The following is a 19742-nucleotide window of genomic DNA, read 5'->3' on the forward strand; positions in this document are numbered from 1 at the left end:
GTTGTATTTCAACTCTATCACGAAAGGTAGCTTTTGCCATTTTTTCCTTTTTGTCACCACCATCATCCATTTTTACTTAGTGCATGTCCCACTGTTCCAGCTCTTTAAAAATGAGAGGGACGATGCCAGTCCTCCACGTTAGACTGTAAAACACATCTCCTTCCACCTTTTTCTATGCTCCTCGTTCCCTGGACACAGCAGCATATGGGCTTGTTCTCACCAGAGTCCATTGAGATGTAAATGTTAATTTAGGAACCGTATTATTGTTTCTCCCCAAAAAGGTTGCTGATGTGCTATTCCAGTGTGTACTAAATCACTTTTTGCCTCATTATTTTAATTAAAGTTTAAATAAATGAATGTATTAAATAGTCTTAGTGTAAGAGTGCATTTTCAGTCACCATAAGCATAATAGCCTTAAAAGTGCTGTGTTCTATGACACTGTGATACTATTTGTAGCTTTCATCCAAAGATGGTAAGCTCAGTGCCTCAGGACTTGAAGCAGGCAGCCCCTAAGCAACTGTTTTTTGTGTGAGCTGTGAGTCCCAGGATACAAGCCTCTCATCTTCAAGGTCCCCAAAGAGCAGCACAGCTGGTAGCTGTGGATTTTTAGGCTGCCCTCTTTTAAGGTTAATGGTCTTTTCCACCCACTCCCTTGTTGATAGAATGACTTGATAGAAAATGAAGACACTAGAGTGCTGGTCTCAGACTGCGCTGAGGCATCGCCTATTCTGTAAGAAAAAGCAAATGAAGATTCATGTGTATTACAGCTGTTTCTCCTTTGGAATCATAGGTCTTTTTTAAATAGAGGGGGAAGAGGGGATAGTCCTAGACCTGAAAAGATTCCTTCTTGTAATATAAGGAGAGCTGTGAGCTGTGGATCAAAATGAAGAGGAGTAAGGGGAGTATGCAGCGTTGCCTGTGGCTCCAGCTGAGCTGGGAGCTGGCGGCTGTTCCTGGGAACTGAACAGTGTGTGGTGCAGCACCTTGGGACAGCAGTGTCTCTTAGTGTCTTCCACACGCCCCCCTGGGAAATAGACTTTCTTTGCAGACAGGGACTTTCCCATTTAAGTCAGCTAACTTTTCTCTAAGATGAATCGTTTTCATTCTGGGAAGCATGTTGGTAGATGTCATACCAGGAAAATAACCATTTCAGTTGGCTATAATTTTGCCTTTTGGCTATACACATTGAGCGTAATTATTTAGGGTCTTCATCTTTTTCCTTTCATTGTCCATTCTTTCATTTTGTTTTTTTACTACTGCTACAACCACCACCACTGCCACCATCATCTCCTTGCAAATGGCTAAGCAGTGTCTGCATTATTCTACCTTCACCCAGTAAACTGAGTAGAACAGATCTTCTGAGCCCTGTTCAGAAGCAGCTAAAACCGGGACTTGCCCAGGATCTGTCAGCTCTTAAATAGTAAGACTAGAAATCATACCAGATCTCCAGTACTCTTTCTACTGCCCATTGAAACTCCCTTCTTCCCCTTCACTCCCTCTTGCCAGCTTAGCCTACCTAGGAAGTAAAGAAGGCATAATACAAATGAAAATCATGGCCTTTATTATTCATCTGGTTATGCTAGTACTTGGTGTGGTGACTCCTTTGCAGGATTGTTTTAAGGAATGGTGGCAGCTGTGTTTTACTTTAGAAGTCAAAGACTCATGGTAAATCTTAGCAGAGGCAAATAAAAACATGATACTAAAACCTAACATCTAAATCAGTGTACTGTCCAATATGATAGCTGTTAGCTACATGTGGCTATTTGAATTTAAATGCAAGTTGATTAAAATGAAATAAAATGTAAAAGGTAGTTATTAGTCACAATCATATTTCAAATGCTGAATAGCCACATATGCCCTGAGATACTGAATTTTTAATTTAATTATAATTTATTCACATTTAAATGTAAACAGGCATATGTACCTAGTAGCCACTTTAATGGACTGTAGATACAGAACATGTCCATCACTGAAGACAGTTCTATTGGGTAGTGCTGATCTAAGGGCTATATCAATAACACTGTGGTCTGCTGGCAAGTTGTACCCTCTCTGCACAGGGGAGGACAACACAAATACTTCATGAGCTTTGTCTTCCAGTGACCTTCTCAGCTCATAAACAGCATGGCTTTGCTTTAAAAAAAAAAAAAAAAAAAAAAAATCTACCCATGTGACTGCAGTAATCCGCAGCCAGTAAACAGCAGGGTGGGAGGGTTGCGAGGAGAACTGATCTATTTTTATGCACTGCAGAGTCCAAGCAGGAAAACCTGAGACCGGAGACAGTGGCGACACCGAGACTCACTTCCTAGTGAGTTTATTCATGACTCAGGCCATGTGCATATTTCCACTTGGATTCCTCACAAGTGCAAGTTTCTCTTCTAGGCTACAGGTATCTGCAGCCAGGTGCTCTAATGGATTTATAGTAGCCCGCCAAAAGATCAAATATCCAAAGCCTGGCGGGTCACAAGGCTGACAGGAGCCATGACTATTGCATGAATTCCAGATTTCACAGTGAAACAGAGCTGCTACTGAAAAATGGGAGCACAGAGATGTTCACTGGGGCTCTTGATTCTAGACACTCAAAGAGCGGTACAGTTCTCTGCCCCATGTGTGTTTCTCACCCAACCTTTTCATGGTGTTGAGGAGGGGAAGGGACAGCTCAGTGGTGATTCTTCACTTCTCAAACGTGTCCTCCTTCCTTGTCTTCATAATGACCTCCTGAAGTCCAAAGTGCCTTCCAAAATAGCTCTTGGAAAGAGGTGGCAGTTTTCCTGACTCCCCAATCTTCCCCCATCCTGGAAGATGTGTTGATGGCACTAATTTGAGGGGTAGCAGAGACTACAGTCCTACTCTCTTTACCAGCTGGGGCATCGGAGGCATGCAGTAACTGTTGACTACTACTGTTACAACTGCTGTTATGATTATTACCATTATAATGATTAATCACTCACACTGAATGGGAAGGGAAGTAACCTTCAGAGGTTCACTCTTCGTACTTCTGGCACACATGCTTAGGGCCAGGGCCAGTGAGTCTTCATCCACAGAGAGGTGATAGTGAATCTCCCACAAGGATCCCTACTTCAGGAAGCCTGTGTTCCTGGTGGAAGTCCATCATATCCCTCAGGCATACTGAGATTCTGTTCTCTAGAATTACCAGGCCTTTCCTGTCCCTCCTCAGGCATACCCCCCATAGCTGGAGGGATTTCCAGTTGCCAGGGTTCTTTGATGCTTTTCTTTGCCTCCTGCAGAGATGCTGAGCTGTGGACACCTTCAGAAAGACCAGCACTGCCTCATGAGAGTATCTCCTGTCCCTCTTTGTGGGTTTAGGTCTGCACATCCAAAGGGGATGTGTCATTCTCTCTCTACCATTATAACCTGGGGTGGCCTCAGGCATTCATCATTTGTATGCCAGGAATTGCTAACCTAAGCTCTGCTATTTGAAGGCTTAAAGACTGCAGATCAAAAGTGGACATAGAGGGCCTTTACAATGAGATGATAGACCAGTAGCTGTCAGTCTTTATTCTTAGTGCTCATCTAAGCCATTACCATGTCCTTCAGATGTAGCTTTTAGATACTTTTCATGTGAAAGACTGGATACCTCCAGTCGACATGTCAGGGCCCCAAAGGGAATCAAGCCCCGTTGGCATACCTTCATGTACTCTTTTTTTGTTTTTCTGTACTTCAATAGATGCAAATTCATTTACTCTTTGGTCTGCCTGTGTTGGGTATTCTCAGCTTGGGGAAACTCGATGAGCCAGCACACCATCCTATGAACAGAACACCAATCTGAGCCAGGGGCATTCTGAGCAGACAACTCAGGTCAGGGCTTCCGGACAGATTCCCAAGAAGGTCCCTGCCATCTGGCAGATGGACACCACTGACTGTGGTCTCCTCTCCATCCACGTGTCCTCAAGGCCAAGTTACATGCTTCTTTGTCTCATTCTCCTTCCCTTTAGGTCCGCAGATCTTTCTGAGTCTTTGTATGTAAAGGCAGATTTTGGTCTTAGATTATTCCAGCTCTTTATAAACCAAGACTGAATCTTGTGCCTGTCATTGTGAGCGCTGTTCTGTAAAGGGATTTTTTTTTTCTGGCATACCAAATCCAGAGCCGTAATTGGACAAGTTTAATTGGAGTCATTTCTATTCAATACATGGATGGAAAAGTGGGTTTTAATTGAGCATGTAAAAAGGGCATTAATCACCGTTCACACAGGAATCAATATTAGAACAGGAAAAATTCTTATAAAGTTTTTCAGGTTCTTGGGTAAAGGGGACTTTCCTCTTTTTATTTATGCTTCCATTAGGATTTTGAAGGAATGCCAGTGCACTGTTATTAACTCATTACTTGTCCCTCACAGCCAGGATGGTTTGGGGCCCTCTGGCTCTCAGGTTACCTGTGTAAATACAGGGATTCACTTGCCAGCACCCAGCTCTAACATTTGCTTAATAAAGAGCAAATGTGCAGAATCCAACAGCAGCAGCAGCCTGGCAGAAGCAGTAATCTGAACAGGATAAACATGCTTCCTCTTTGTGCGATGCTCTTTCTCCATCCTCCTGCCAAGAGCAGGATATCAAATGAAGGGGAGGTGGTGGTTGGAGTCAGTGAAGTGAATGTCTAAGTGGCACCTGCTTCATTCAACAGATCTGCTTTCCTGGGGCCTCCCAATGCACATCTGCTCCTGACAAAGCCTCTTTTCTCCTCCTGTTGGTCAGACTGAGAGCAAAGGCCTGGCAAGGAGACATACTGGTTTTGCTTTGTCAGCACAATTGCCTGTGACATTATAATTACACCAAATCTTCATTATTAGAAAGGCCCCAATTTAGAGATTTTCAGAGCCTAAATGGGATTTTCTAAGTGAAATTGATTAAAAAAAAAAAAAAAACTTTGCCATCATAAAGCCTAGCAATTGGATCTGAGAATCATTGAAGGGGTCTACATATGGAAACCGAGACACTGCTGTGAGTGAGACTACAAAGACCATGCTATCAGATTGGCTCGCTAGAGAGGCGTCCAGCAGTCTTCTGACTCCGCCCAGCCCATCCTCTCCTTATTCCTGTAGCACTGTAACGTGCATCTACACTACATTGCTCTCACATGCTGATAGTTTCTTATGCAGAGGCCTGGCGGGGGGGCTGGAGGGTGTTAAAATAAGTTGATGAGGTACGGCAGTAAAGGAAAGAACCTGTGATTTAAATAAGGGAAATGCCAGAAAACTATATTTTAGGTGAATACAAAGCATCCAATTTAGATTGAGTTTCCATTTAAACAAAGGCTACTCTTAAGAGTGTTACACAGTGTGAGTGTATGTGTCTGTCTGTCAGAGGCACATTTATGATATGGAGTTGGCACACTGGAAGCTCTGGAAAGTTTTAGAGCTGTGCTTTGGCTATTTAAACTTAATTAAAACAGAATAAAATTTAAAAATCAGTTCCTCAGTCACGCTGGCCACATTTCAAGCACTCTGTAGCCACTGTGTTGGACAGCACTCAAACAGAACGTGCCCATCATCACAGGAAGCTCTAGTGGACTGCACTGTTTGAGGTTGGTCTGAACCTCTTGAAATGCCTCGACTGCTTAAGGAAGCCTGGGAGTTTCTATTGCAGTCCTGGAGGGAAAAAATGAAATTTGCCTCAATGTTTCTGGAACAACTCCTTCCAGCCATGATACCTAGACTGTGTTCTTTTTCACCTTTTTGTATTTTTTTCTCCAAGGATTTCATGTCCTTTTCCTACTCCTACCCCTTGTTTAAAAAAAAAAAAAAAAAAAAAAAACTTGAATTATAACAATAAGAAGGAAATTTAATTTTAGGAATGTCCACTTTCAGCTGACCTTCTCCTTGGCCTTCTCCTAAATAAGCTTTCACAGCCCTGCTGTTGGACCAGACAGTCCTTTTCTCATTAAACCGAGCACCTTAGTAAAACAAGAGGGCATGTGAACACTCGGGCCAAGAGTGTGTAAACAAGTTGTGCATTGTGTGGACAATGCTGCTGGGTGTGGAACGCTGGGCTGCCAACACTTTCCATTTCCAGCAACTCTTGGGACCAAGGACAGGGCCTTTAATCTTGCTTCTTCCATTTGTCTGTGTCTAGTAGCTACTACACAGTTGCTTTGACTCCTGGAGAAAGCCCACGTAAACTAACAATACCACTTCAAATTTAGACAGTGTCTTTTTTTCTCAAGAACTTAAATCATGTAAGCATGATGTTATTTATCCTCATAGTGGTCCTAAGACACAGAAGTGGCCTGTTGGTTTTACAAATGTGAATATAGTCAACTCTTACTTGTTACCTACAGATTATCTGTCACGCAGATTACTCGTGACACATTTTAAATCCTTGGGCAATTTCTCTGAGCGAGCCAGTGTAAGCCTGGACCATCTCCTCCGCCCCCCGACCCAGCTGCTGGGTACTTAGGGAATACAAATTAGTTTTCATATTAGCTTAAAGAAGACATAATTAGGAAGGTAAGTCTGCTACAAGAAAATCACATCACAAATTCCAACGGCGATGGGGAAATATGAGGGAAATGACCTCCTCTCACTTCAACTGAACTAAGATCTGGTGGTCTAAGTGCACATTAGCACTTGGTGCTGACATGCTTGCCAAAGGCTTTCCTCACGGGTGGAAGGAGCGAGGCTGTGCACCCTGCACCGGATGTGCGTGGGAGGCTGCAGCGCCACAGCGGGGCTGGTGGCCCATCTTGCCCGGTGCTTTTTTTTTTTTTTTTTTTAACAGTTCTGTGTTATTGTCAGGCCTCTTTATGGCAGATCGTGCAGGTCGCAAGTGGATCCTGACTGACAAAGCCACAGGTGGGTTCATCTTTGGGGAAAGAAGGAAGCAGCTGGAGGATAGAGTCACTGTGAGGCTGTCATTCCAGGCGCTGCTTCCTGCATGGATGGTGGGATTCCTCTACTGTGCAGTCCCCCTCACTCGGTCACCTGATAGTTTTAGTAACCATTGATTATCTGATTTTTCTAGTGTTAAATGTTTCCTTTTCATTTATTAGCTGGAATTCTTTTTTTTTTAAGAGACAGGGTCTTACTACATTACCCAGGCTGGAGTACAGTGGCTATTCCCAGACTACAGCTTCGAACTGCTGGCCTCAAGTGATCCTCCCACCTCTAGTTGGGATTCTTTTATAAAGAACTTGTCCCCATTAACAGTTTGGCTGTGCTAAGTACAGTTCAGATAGGAAAAGCAGGAGAAAAACTTGATGAAGTTTATTGGGATAGAGTTCTTTCCATCTGACTCTAAAGCCCCATTAATGTCTATTTCCACTTACTGATCTGCTTTTTTCAGGTGTCTCACTGCCTAGAGCAAATTTAATTCTGCCCTTTATATGCTGTTAAAAAGTTTTAGTTTTTTTGTGTTTTTTTTCCTAAATGGTGCTCTACAGATTATGCTGAGTGAGGGGATGAAAAGTCACGAGTACATCTTTGGAAGCTTCCTTGCCTGAGTGTATCCCTGCTCAGATAGAAGAGGTAGGGGCTGGATGACAGGCACATGGGAGTTCGTTGTTCTCCGCCCTCTCCTGATGCCTATTTGACATTTTCCATCATAAAGTTTGAAGAAAAAAAAAAAAGTTTGAAAATAATAATAACAGAAGGATAAATCTCCCTCCCTAACTCTGAGTAACTCCTGAGTGGGCCTGCTGTTCATTTCTGCACCTGACTGTTGCAGGCTCCTGGTGACTGTCTTCTTCTGAGGTTTGTCATCTGGGCTCCACTTTCCATTTTAAAATATTGGTGCACTCTGCATATTGCCATACTCTATCCTCTGGGACACAGACTTCAACCTGAGTGTTGTTCCCACCCTTCTTCCTAGTGATTTCTTCTGGGAATTTACTGGGTACCCCTTGCCCTGCTCTGTACAGTCAGATCAGATGTCCTCCAGAGCTGGGGTCCCCAACCCCTGGCACCACAGGAGGTGGGTGGCAGGTGAGCGAGCATCACCGCCCGAGCTCCACCTACTGTCAGATAATCAGCGGCGTCAGATTTTCATAGGAGCATGAACCCTATTGTGAACTGATGATCTGAGGTGGAATAGTTTCATCCCGAAACCATCCCCCACAACCCCCTCATCCATGGAAGTATTGTCTTCCACGAAACTAGTCCCTGGTGCCAAAAATGCTTGGGACCGCTGCTCCAGAGCACATGCATATTCCACAAGCTTTAGCAGAACGCTTTCTGTCCTGCCATTTTCAGTTTAAAGCCGCCTTGGCAGGGTCAACAGGTCTTGCAGTTAGCTGGTTCATCCCCACATTGGGAGCTCAATTTTCAGGATAATAAACCATGGTGGTTCTGAATACTGAAACACAGAATGCTGATTTCATAATGCTCCTGGGCATCTCCAGTGATTTCAAGAAGAAATCATGACATTGTATCTCCAAAATAGGTTTTGAGATACATTTACTAACAAAGTAAAAATGAATTCAGTTTTAATATTTGGCTTATGGGATGAGGGGCATGAAAAGCTTCCTGGTGGTCTGCAAAATCAGGCAAAAGATAGAGTGACCCTGTCTCAACCAGAGTCACTCCTTTGAATGTTATTCCAGAAAGCAGTTTTTCGTAGTCTTGAGATGGTCCAGCAAGAAAGAAGAAAACTCTTTGAGTGCTGAAAAGCACCCTGTGCACCAAGGCACCTGTGAGGCTGCTCTTGGCTTCATGAGAATATTCAGTACTTGCCAGATGTAAGACATATTTTAATCCATAAATCCCCCAAATGTACCCAAAAGCTTGGACTTAAGAAACACGGAAAAGGGAGATTAAATGTCCCAAAAGCAGCTAATAGAACAGAAACAGAACCACTGGGAAAGAAACGCTTTTTCTCTTCCCCGCTTGCCCTACTATCATGAGGTTAACTTGGACCTCCTTTTTGTTTGATACTGACATTCTCTTCATGACCTTCCTCTTCTTGCTCTACGTATGTCCTCTTTCCATCTAGTCCTTGGTATTCTCAGCCTGTCTAACTGCTGTCTGCCTGCTAGACTAGCTTCTTTACTGATTTCCTGTTACCTTCTTCCACTTCTATACTGGCACATACCGTGCCTGTTTTTCTTCATATAGTGGCTTTCCTTAGACGTCAGCCACTGATGTAAATATTTTTCCAGGCCTGTAAATGGAAGATTTTTAAAGGACTTCCTTCCTGCCTGTCACCCCTAGAAACACCTATAGATAACCCTTGCTGGCTCCTTAAAAACTCAAGCAATATAATCCGTAATTTAATTTTTTACTCATGTATTCCTTTCCTTTCTAATCATGGTCCCAGTTCCCATTTGGGCCAGTATTTCCTTGATATACATGGTTAGCGTTCATGTTCATAAACTAAAGGAGGCATTACATAATGTAAATTTCCCTTTGGGTTTTAAGAATTATTTCTCTTCCACCTACTGTCATGTTTATTATTTGTTTAGCTCTCTCCTTTTCTCTCAACAGCCGTCAATATTTTTCTCCCAACTAAAGATATTTCCATGACCAACTTGGAAGGCCTTCAGGCTGAAAGATTCAGTTACAGCAAACAACAATTCCCAAAGGTTTCCCAGACTGTGAGGGCAAATGAAAGGCCCATTCTTCCTCAGGCTGTCCTGCTCTATCTTGTCGTGGGGTGAGGGGAAGAGGGCCAGCTATGGTGCTGGATAACTTCAACAGCCCTGCAGCCCTGTGCTCTGCCTGGCTTAAGCCTGTTAGTTTCCGGAGGACTTCAGAAATGTATCAGGGTGATGACATCACATCATACTGCCCTGATTGTATTTTTCACATTCTTAATATTGAGGAGTGGTTTTGCCTGGTTGCTTATTGACCAGTGCACTCAATTAGCAACCACTTCATCTACGTCATGTGCAGTGCCAGTTCTGGCCATCACTGTGTTTCAGAAGGGAAGCTGCCTGCCAGTCCATCTGCCCTGATTTCATGGCTGTTATCTTAATCTTTACATCTTTGAAGGCCTTTGGTGAATGATGTGCTTCCTGGCAGGAGAAGATCACTGCTGAAAGGAGATCTGTGTTGTCTCTGCTTTTCTTTCTGTTTCTCGAGAGCTTTAGTCTAACATCTGTGACCCCAGCCAGACTCCATCAGACTGCGTACTCAAAGTCATCTTTGAAAAGCAGTGGCGTTTATTATATACCTACTATGTGCCAAGCACTGTAATAGATTTTAATGTGTCATCCCATCTATCTAGTTCAGCAGCCCTGTGAGATGAGTGATCACCATTTTATATTTATGAGGAAACAGGCTCACAAGCCATTAAACAGCAGAACCAAGATTCACATGTAGGTCTTTCTGACTGGGAAGCCTTTAATGGAAATAAACAGCCTACTTTTTCTCACATACAATGCACCCGATCTACAGCACCATGAGAATGTGGTTGTGGAGAAAATTCGACTTCATTCTGAATCAGAGTAAAAGGTGTTAAGGCTGTTCAGTCTGTGGAGGGAAGACTAAAGGGAGTACCATCAAGTTTCTGAAATTCATGAAGAGTATGATCAATGATACATTTTCATATCATATTCAATTATTGAGCACCTACTGTGTTCAAGTTGCTCAACATTAAAAGACAGTCCTCAGCCGGGCGCAGTGGCTCATGCCTATAATCCCAGCACTTTGGGAGGCCGAGGCAGGTGAATCACGAGGTCAGGAGTTCAAGACCAGCCTGACCAACATGGTGAAACCCCACCTCTACTAAAAATAAAAAAATTAGCCGGGCATGGTGGTGCGCGCCTGTAATCCCAGCTACTCAGGAGGCTGAGGCAGGAGAATCACTTGAACCTGGGAGGCAGAGGTTGCAGTGAGCCGAGATCACGCCACTGCACTCCAGCCTGAGCAACAAAGCAAGACTCCGTCTCAAAAAAAAAAAAAAAAAAAAAAGACAGTCCTGCCAACAATGCAAGCATGCAGATTTATAGAGAGAAAAGCAGCAACTCCTTGGGAACAGGTCAGCACATACCTGGAGCCAAATGAATGGTGGCGGCAGTAAAGTCACAGGAGGGAGAAACCAGGTGGGCTGTCCCCTCAGAGCCAACCCCATGAACCATGTGGAAACTGCCAGAAGAACTGGCCTGAGACTGGCAGGGCCTAATTCCAGACAGAGAGACTTGAGGAAGTTCACATGGCTTCCAAGGGATACGTTATTGTAATGAGGGTATAGTGTAGGGTGTTTGCAGGAAAGGCTACATAAACTCCTTCAACTATTAGCTATTTGGACTTTATTTTCCTGATAGAAGAAAGCAAAGTAATTTTTTTGATGGGATGGGATGGCTTTTGCCAAACAATATTTTAAGATGTTAACCATGATATACATACTTATTCATCCAATAATACTTAATACTGAAAGAAGTTAGCCTTGGGAAAAATAAATTCCCTCAAATAAAATAAATAAATTCCATTTCCACGGATACGTGCACATATGTTTATGTGTGTAAATTTCATTACACAATAGCCAAGTGATGAAACTCATTGCCCCAGGAGAGATCTGGAATACAGTAGATTGGCTCATGAATGATAAATCCAGAGTGTGCAAGGCTGTGACCCTAACCTTTAAAGCAACTCTCATTGGCGCCCATGGTCTACCACAGTGCTCCCCTGGTGCCACCATCAGAGACAGACCACTGTAAAACCTCATGGCCCCTTGTTTTGCAGCGTGCAAGGCCAGGCTTATGAGTAGATACCATAATCTGCCACCCATGTAATGTGATTTGAGAGGCATCACTTTGTATGGAAGTTTTAAAAGATCCCTCTGGCAAGTGCTAAAGTAGGGTGATTACAAAGGAAGGCAAGAGATGGTAGTGTCTGTCCAGGGAGGCAGGGGGAAAAGTGTTGAATTTGGGGTCTGTATTTGAAGGGAGAGAATCAGCTGGTGCGTTGGATGTGAAGTCAAGGATGACTTCAGAGCTTTTGGCCTGAGCAACTAGAAGAATGTTATTGCCATTTATTTGGGAAGAGAGGAGACTTGGGAAAAGCATGTTTCACCATTTTGGCTCAAGAATGATAACATAAAAAAATAGAGCCACATCAGGCCTCATTGTCCTTGACAGGGAAACGTGGTCCTGCAGCCAGTTCTTCCAGAGATTTGGGTCCGACTGCTGCTTGATGAGGAAATCTTTATGTTGGTACCTGAAGTTTCTGAGTCACCTTTGACCTTTTCTCCATTTTGACCAATTCTATAAACCTTACCATGAAGCTTGAGAAGGAAAGCAGCAGGGGGCCCAAAGAGGACAGTCCTCTCCCTTCTGGGTCCTTCTTGGCCCTGGTGTTAAGTGTTTAAGGACATTCTAATATATGGAAAGACTCCCAAATCAAAGGCCTGGGCCCCTGACTTTACCATAAACTCAGTCCTTTGGGGAACAAAATCAGTCCTCCTTTGATCTGTGTTGAGGTTTGTTGTTTTTTTTTTAATAAAATTTTTATGTTTACCTTTGAGTTCAAATAAAAAGACGGGTTGTATTTACTAAACTGAGTTAACTCTAAGGTGGTGTGTAGCTCTGAAATACTAAAGTCTTCAGGACATTAGAAGTATGTGCCTTTATGATGAGCCCGTGGTTCTGGCTCTGACTTGTGAAAGGGAAGGAGCCCCGCCCTGTGGACTTCTCTAGGGTCTCAGCAGAAGTCAAGTGACATGCAGCGGGGGTGAGAGGGCTCGGAAAGGGGCTTTACTGAGGCCAAGGGTCTCATTACCAGGACTCTACAAGGGCCCTGTAAGAAAAAGGAGCACTTCCACCCCTTAAAGTAGAACACGAACGGCTTCCTGTTGCTTAATCAATCAAAATGACCCAGAATACAAGCTTGGATTAACATGCGCCTCTAGATTAGGGCTAATCAGGGGCAGGCTGAGCAGATGCGGGGACAGTCCCAGCCTGATTACTGTACCTCAGCATTTAATCATCTCTCTTCCAAGGGCAGCCGCCCGACTTAGTGCACGCTGGGTTTCCAGGCCTCCAGCCCCTCCCCCTTTCCCTTGCCAGGGACATGAAGGCTGTTAGGTCAGAGACACAGAGGCGATTTAATCTAATCCCATGTCAAAATGGCTGTGTGTGAGAGGGAGAGAGGTCTTAAAATCCCTACAGTGGGATGGTCATGCATTTATTTAAGGTGGCAGTAGACAGAAACTCTATGTAGAAAATAGCGGAATTGGAGTTGCAAGGCACGCGAGGTTATGAAATGACTCCCATCATGGCCTCCCTCTCCCGTCCTTCTAAGTTGTGTGGCTGTCCTCACCAGTTACTCATCCCTGGGAGCTTTGGGTGGGGACCATTTCCTCACCCAGGTGTGGCCAAATATGCTGCTTCCCTGTCTGGGGTGGAGTACAGAAGATGGAATCTTTCAAAAACAGCTTTATTTGGGTGAGTCTTGAATATAGTATTTTTTAAGGTGCTTTTTTTCTGGGCTGGAAGCTCTTGTTCCAAAACAGCCTCATCACCCTAAGGCTCACCAACCTTAATCACGCAGTCCCTAGAAGGGACACAAGTTAAATCTTAGTAAGCAGGTTTCATTCATGGTAGTAAAAAACATTCCAGCACCTGCTGACTGCTGGCCACTCAAAGATGGAGACTTAATTCCTCCCTTAAGGAATCTACGGTCTCCTTGGGGACAAGACATGCAAGCAGTGAGGATGAATGAGGCTGCTGTCTCCAAGGAGCCTGTACAGGGAGCCAAGGAGGAGCATCGGAGAAGAGGACCCAAGATGGGGAGGAGAGAGGCTGGGGAGGAGCCCCCCTCCAGGCAGAAGGCATGAAGGTGTGTGCTTGGAGAACCTCAGTCAAGTAGTTCATCTGGCTGGCGTGTGAAATGAGTGGGGATTAGTGGATCACCAGGCTTAACTGAACGACAGTGGCCGACGTGAAGAGTTTAAATACCTGCAAAGGGGTTTGGACTTTATATCCCGTGGGCCACTAGAAACCACTGAAGAACTGTGAAGGAGAACAGCAAGATCAGGTCAGATGTTCAGAAGATCATTCTGACAATGGCAGTATCAGCCAATAGATAGATTTTTGCATTAGAACCTTGCTTCATTTTATTCTGGGGAAAATCTTCCGTGATACTATGAAAACTATTTTAACAATTGGGCCTAGCCGGGCGCGGTGGCTCACGCCTGTAATCCCAGCACTTTGGGAGGCCGAGGCGGGCAGATCACGAGGTCAGGAGTTCGAGACCATCCTGGCTAACACAGTGAAACCCCGTCTCTACTAAAAATACAAAAAATTAGCCAGGCGAGGTGGCGGGCACCTATAGTCCCAGCTACTCGGGAGGCTGAGGCAGGAGAATGGCGTGAACCCCGGGGGGCAGAGCCTGCAGTGAGCCGAGATCGCGCCACTGCACTCCAGCCTGGGCGACAGCGAGACTCTGTCTCAAAAAATAAAAATTAAAAAAAAAAAAAAAAAAAAAAACAATTGGGCCTGGGCCCACATCATAGGAAACCCAAACACATCACAGCCAGGGTGAAAGAAATTTAACTTTGACAATTTTTAGTTTCTATTCACACCAGCCCTAACCCAGATGGTTGCTCACAGTTAGAAAAGATGTCCCTGCACACTGTAGTCACTGTATTTGTACAGCAGGGGACTTGTTCCCCAAGCCTAGAGCTTTTGGAACTGAATGGAGCCCAGAGGCAAGAGCAGTGAAATGAGGCTGAACTTTGCTTCTGGTTTTGCTTGCTACTTGCCAGTATGTGGGTTCCCTGGAGGAACACACAGGTGTCTTGGCTTTACCACTGGGCATTTTGGGTGAGTTCGTTAACTTTGCCTGTTTTGACCAGAGGAGAGCATGATCGTGATAGGAGGAGGCGGGGAACTGACGGGGTTATACAATCTTCACATATATATATATATACTCAGGCCCATGCCTTGAGTCTAGAGGCTGGGGAGAGGGCCCAGCTGCACGTTGGTTGAGGCCAGCAGTACATGGCCCTTGAGGCTATGCTGATAGCAACTTGTGGCACACTTTGTACTTCATACTGTGAGGAACATGAAATAAGCCAGAGCCAGGCCTGATCTTGAAAGAACGCTCTTGTCAAGTGGGAAGGCCTGTTGCAGACATGCATCAACTGGCCCAGCTGGCTTATCCATGGCTGTCCCTGGGCCTCCTGTGAATCCAGAGGAAGCTGCTCCAGCATTGATAAGGCTGGGATGGGACAGATTCCACAAGGAGGAAAAGCTCACCCCAGTGTGAAAGGAAGGAGTGGGGGATAAGTCTGTCTCATGAATAACCTGAGCAAAGGCCCAAAAGAGTGTGGCTGATAGACTGGGGGAACTGAGAGTAGTCTGGGGGTGGGGGGCACCTAGAGCACAGGGCACCTGTGAGAGAGTCAGGGAGATGAGACTGGAAAGATGGACCAGGGCAAATCATGAGAGGCCTTGAAGACCATGCTAAATCATTTGAACTTTGTTGTAAGCTTTGGAAACCTTTTAAAAACCATGGAATTTAAATGTTTCAGATGAGGGGAGTAACACATTATGGAAAGATAATTTGGCTGGGTGTGGTGGCTCATGCCTGTAATCCTGGCACTTTGGAAAGCCGAGGCAGGAGGATCACTAGAGCTCAGGAGTTCGAGACCAACCTGGGCAACATAGTGAGACCTCGTCACTATTTAAAAAAATAAATAACAAATAATAATAAAGATAATTTGAGTGACTGGGAAGGGGTGAACTGAAAGAGAGATTAATTAAAGACAATTAAGAGCAATTTGCAAAGGTGTAGCTGAAAGAAATTGAAGCCCACAGTTTTGTAGGCCAAGGCCTGGCCCTTCCGCCTGCTTCCCCCATGCCCACATGCACATGGAGGCTGGCCTCTCTCCTCCTCCTTTCAGGCCTGCATTGCAAGTGTGGGGGTGACTGGCCACGTCTTCCATTTGTGTGAGGGCACACCAGAGGAGCCAGGGTTTCTAGTGATGTGTCACCAGAACAGCGTCTCATTTCATGAAGTCTCACTGCATCATCAAATGCTTACCCCTTATCCCTAAACTGGCAAAACTTCCTCCTAGAAAAAAGTTACATACAATTTAACATCGGAAAAGAAAATCTTATATTTGATCTTTTTGCATTAGAAAATATTTTGACAACCCTTTTTGTCTTCATCAAAGTAGCCTATGGTTTAAATGTCTAAAAGAACTAAAAGGGGCCTCTCTGGGTCAGTTTCTCAATACAGTGGGTGACCCTCAGAGGCCCAGTCAGCAAAGATCTTTGGGTCTGGATGTTGGAGTTGGTCTAATCAATTAAATTCAAACTTTCCCCTCATTCTCATTTTTAGCCTCATTTCCCTCTTTCTGCAGTAGCTAGGCCTCTACGTGCTAGCCCTGTGTGAGCACAGGAGTTGCCCCTTCCACTTCTCTGTTCAATCAGAACCATTTCACATTTGCTTTGCATCTTCCAGAAAAATGTTGACATCCCTCGGGTATATCCTTTTTTCCTCACTCACTGTAATTCTAGTTTCAGAAGGAAGACAGATTGATGTATGTATTAGTTACTGCCTCACTGGGAATCCTTTTTTTTTAATATATTATCAGCTTTCCCTTTTTAGGCAGGACTACCTTTATGGAGGTTATGTGGTTCTTCCTTTAAGCCATCCTTTCTACTCTGAAATAATAGTGATATTAGGGAGTAGCTGGAGTCTTTTTTTTTAAGTTGACCCCAAAATGTGTTTTTACATTTTACTGGTGTGTGAAATCTAGAAATCAGGAAACAAGTGACCTAGGCTTTAAAAATAAATAAATAGATAAGCTTGACTATGAAGGAAGGCACATAGATGGAGCAGTGGCCAGAAGACAGAATAGGAGAGGGACAAGTTTTTTCTTTTCAGGCTGAGAGAGACAAGCATAGGCAGAAAGAGGGTTGAAGAAGGCAGTGTAGCCAAATATCAAAGAAAAGTAATAGTGGTCTGTTCTGAGAGGGAGAAGACAGGCCAGGGACATTCACACCTGACGGGCCTGTGCTTCCTAGATGCGGAGGCAGGCAGGGCCCTCTCACGGCAAGCTGGGAAGGCCCTACCCTAACGCATGTTTCCACAATTTCTCCAAACTTTTCTTTCCTGATAGTCTGTTTTAAAAAAATTAAAATGGCCAGGGTTGGTGGTTGACGCCTGTAATCCCAGCTATTCAGGAGGCCAAGGTGGGAGGATCACTTGAGGCCACAAGTTCAAGACCAGCCTGGGCAACATAGCAAGACTCCATCTCAAAAAAAAAAAAAAAAAATTCTATTAGCCAGGCATGGTGGCACACGCCTGTGGTTCCAGCTACTCAGGAGACCGAGGTGAGAGGATCACTTGAATCCAGGAGTTCGAGGCTGCAGTGAGCTGTGGTCACGCCACTGCACTCCAGCCTAGGCTACAGAGCCAGACCCTGTCTCTTAAAAAAAAAAAAAAGTTAAAATGGAAAAAAGTTGATTTCCTAGAAGTAGAGAGTAGAATAATAGTTACCAGAGTCTGGGGAAGGGTTGGGGAGGGGGGCAGGAGAGGTTGGCCAGCAGGTGCAAAGGAAGAATAAGTTCCGGTGTTCAGTTACACAGTAGGGTGACTGTAGCGAATAACAATGTAGTCTATGTTTCAAGATAGATAGCTAGATTTTGAATGTTGTCACCACAATGAATGATAAATCTTTAAAGAGATTAATATGATAATTTTCTTGATTTGATCATTCTACAATGTATACATGCATTGAAACATCACATTGTACCCCACAAACATGAACAGTTACTATATATCAATTATAAATCTTAAAAATTAATGAAAAAAATTTTAATGGGGTGGGAAAGAGATGTCTTTGTGCCTGGGCCATGGGTACGTGATCACCTGAGGCTGGTGACCACCATACCTCAAAGGCAAGACCTGGGTGCCCCCGTCCAGCCAGCATCCGGGAACTTGGGCCTGAGCCCCACCAATGGTCTTCTCTTTGTCTCTCCAGGCCTGGTCCAGATCCCTGTGAGCATGTACCAGACTGTGGTGACCAGCCTCGCCCAGGGCAACGGACCAGTGCAGGTGGCCATGGCCCCTGTGACCACCAGGATATCAGACAGCGCAGTCACCATGGACGGCCAAGCTGTGGAGGTGGTGACATTGGAACAGTGACATACAGCCATATTATGGCATCGTTTTCTAGTCTACTTCAAAATTTTTTACACGTTTGCAGAGGTGCAATCAAATGGAATTAAGTCTCTCGACTTTGGAAGAAAAGTTTTGTTAACCTTTTTTTTTTTAAAAGGAAGAAAGACAGCGGATTTTGGAATTGCATTTTTTAAAGCACCACTCTTGATTTTCTGGGATTGGTGAAGAAACTGCATTGTCAATTTCACTGTCCCAAAAAAGCCAAATTGTGGCAGGACTTCTTTCTGCAGAAATGTGTGTGTATACTTATGTGTGTGTATGTGTGAGTGTGAATATATGTATATGTGTACATATGAACATACACATTTACATATATATAAAGTATATATATACATATATATATATATGTATGAAACCCGCATGGAATTATCTGTATGAAATCAAGGTGAGCTGTGGAAACAATAATTCACCCAGTTTAGTGGGTGGTAGGGTACGTGGCCAGACACAGTCACCCAGTTTTTGTTCATACCAGGGTCATGCGTTGAGCTACTGACAAACTCAGGCGGAGGTGACCATGCCCTTCACCAAAGCTGCCTCCCAGTGGCCACACAGAACTCTCCCTGCTGGACTCACCTGAGGAAAGAGGCTCCAGCATGGGGTGGGTCAGAGATGTGCTTGCAAGGTCCAGGGGCTGCATGGTCTGCCAGCTGAGATGCTCCTCGGGCTGGCCCAGGTGCTGACCTTGCCACAGGCAGATGAATGTCTTGAAAGGTCCCGGGCCTCAGCCTCCCATCTCCTCTCCTTCCGAGGAATCCTTCTTGATCTCATGACTATTAAAATGTTGCTCTGGTTTTAAGGTCAGTCCTGAATTGCTCGTATATATGAACTGAAGGTAACAGAAGTATTAGGGGTTTGAGGAGTGCGTGCGTGTAAGTGTGCTTGTGTGTGTGCGTGCATGGTGAGGGAGAGGATGGGAAGGGGGTGGGGGGGGGGTTTGAAGGGAAAGGAAGGAAAGGAAAATCTTCCTAGACCAGGATACACCCGTGGGAGCAATTTTCTCTGCTGTCTGTAGCTTCACAGAGGAGGCGCTGGAACGAACAGGAAGGGACATCTGGTCTGTGGCCACAGCACCCGAACGCCCCTGATCTTGTGTGATCTTGGAAGCTAAGCTTGGTTGGGGCTGGTCAGTACGTGGAAGGGAAGAAGGGACACCTGGCCGTAGAAAACAGCTGAGGGTGTTTGCTGTGTTCCTGGATCAGGCCCTGCTTCAGAAGGGACTCCTGGAGGCCCATGTTCCTTGATGCAGCCTCATGGCCCAGGCCGGGAGCAGCTTGCCTCCTCAGAGGTGATGACTGTCTGGGTGTTCTTGGTAACCGTTAATTCTGTCTTTCTCAGCTGCAAGCCTTGAGTCTCCAGTGGCTGAATTTCACCTGACTTTTCAACACGCCAAATCTCTGAACCTTGAGTACAGGGACAGCTCCTCCTCCTCCTCCCAGCTCTCCCCATGTGTGTGATAGTATATTTAATGTGTTTTTTTAATGCGACATTAAAAGATTCTCCACGTCTTGCTCAACCTTTGAGAGAAGTTTCAGATTCTTGTATTTGCTTGTTTTATATAAAACTATCTAATGTTCTTTATATGTTCTTTTCTGTACGTAATGGGGGGAGGGGAGGGAAATTTACATATAAATAGTCCTAGTTCTACAATTTGTTATTTTTTTA

The 19742-nt window shown here is 44.6% G+C and overlaps 1 protein-coding gene across 3 annotated transcripts in view; it reads left to right on the top strand.

Annotated features, from left to right (window-relative positions):
• Window positions 1-18176, top strand: part of NRF1 (nuclear respiratory factor 1) — a 143132-nt gene extending 124956 nt beyond the window's left edge. For 2 of the 3 annotated variants that reach the window (XM_032761720.2, XM_032761719.2), the window contains exon 11: window positions 17881-18176. In XM_032761720.2, the coding sequence (XP_032617611.1) occupies window positions 17881-18044 (164 nt within the window). In that variant the 3' untranslated portion in view covers window positions 18045-18176. Of the gene's footprint in view, window positions 1-6749; window positions 6807-17880 lie in introns of all 3 variants that reach the window. The other variant, XM_058426662.1, reaches the window with a different exon arrangement.
• Window positions 18177-19742: the final 1566 nt, after the last annotated feature.

This window comes from Hylobates moloch, unplaced genomic scaffold (assembly GCF_009828535.3).
Source record: "Hylobates moloch isolate HMO894 unplaced genomic scaffold, HMol_V3 SCAFFOLD_1, whole genome shotgun sequence".
In the NCBI taxonomy this organism is placed as follows: Eukaryota; Metazoa; Chordata; class Mammalia; order Primates; family Hylobatidae; genus Hylobates; species Hylobates moloch.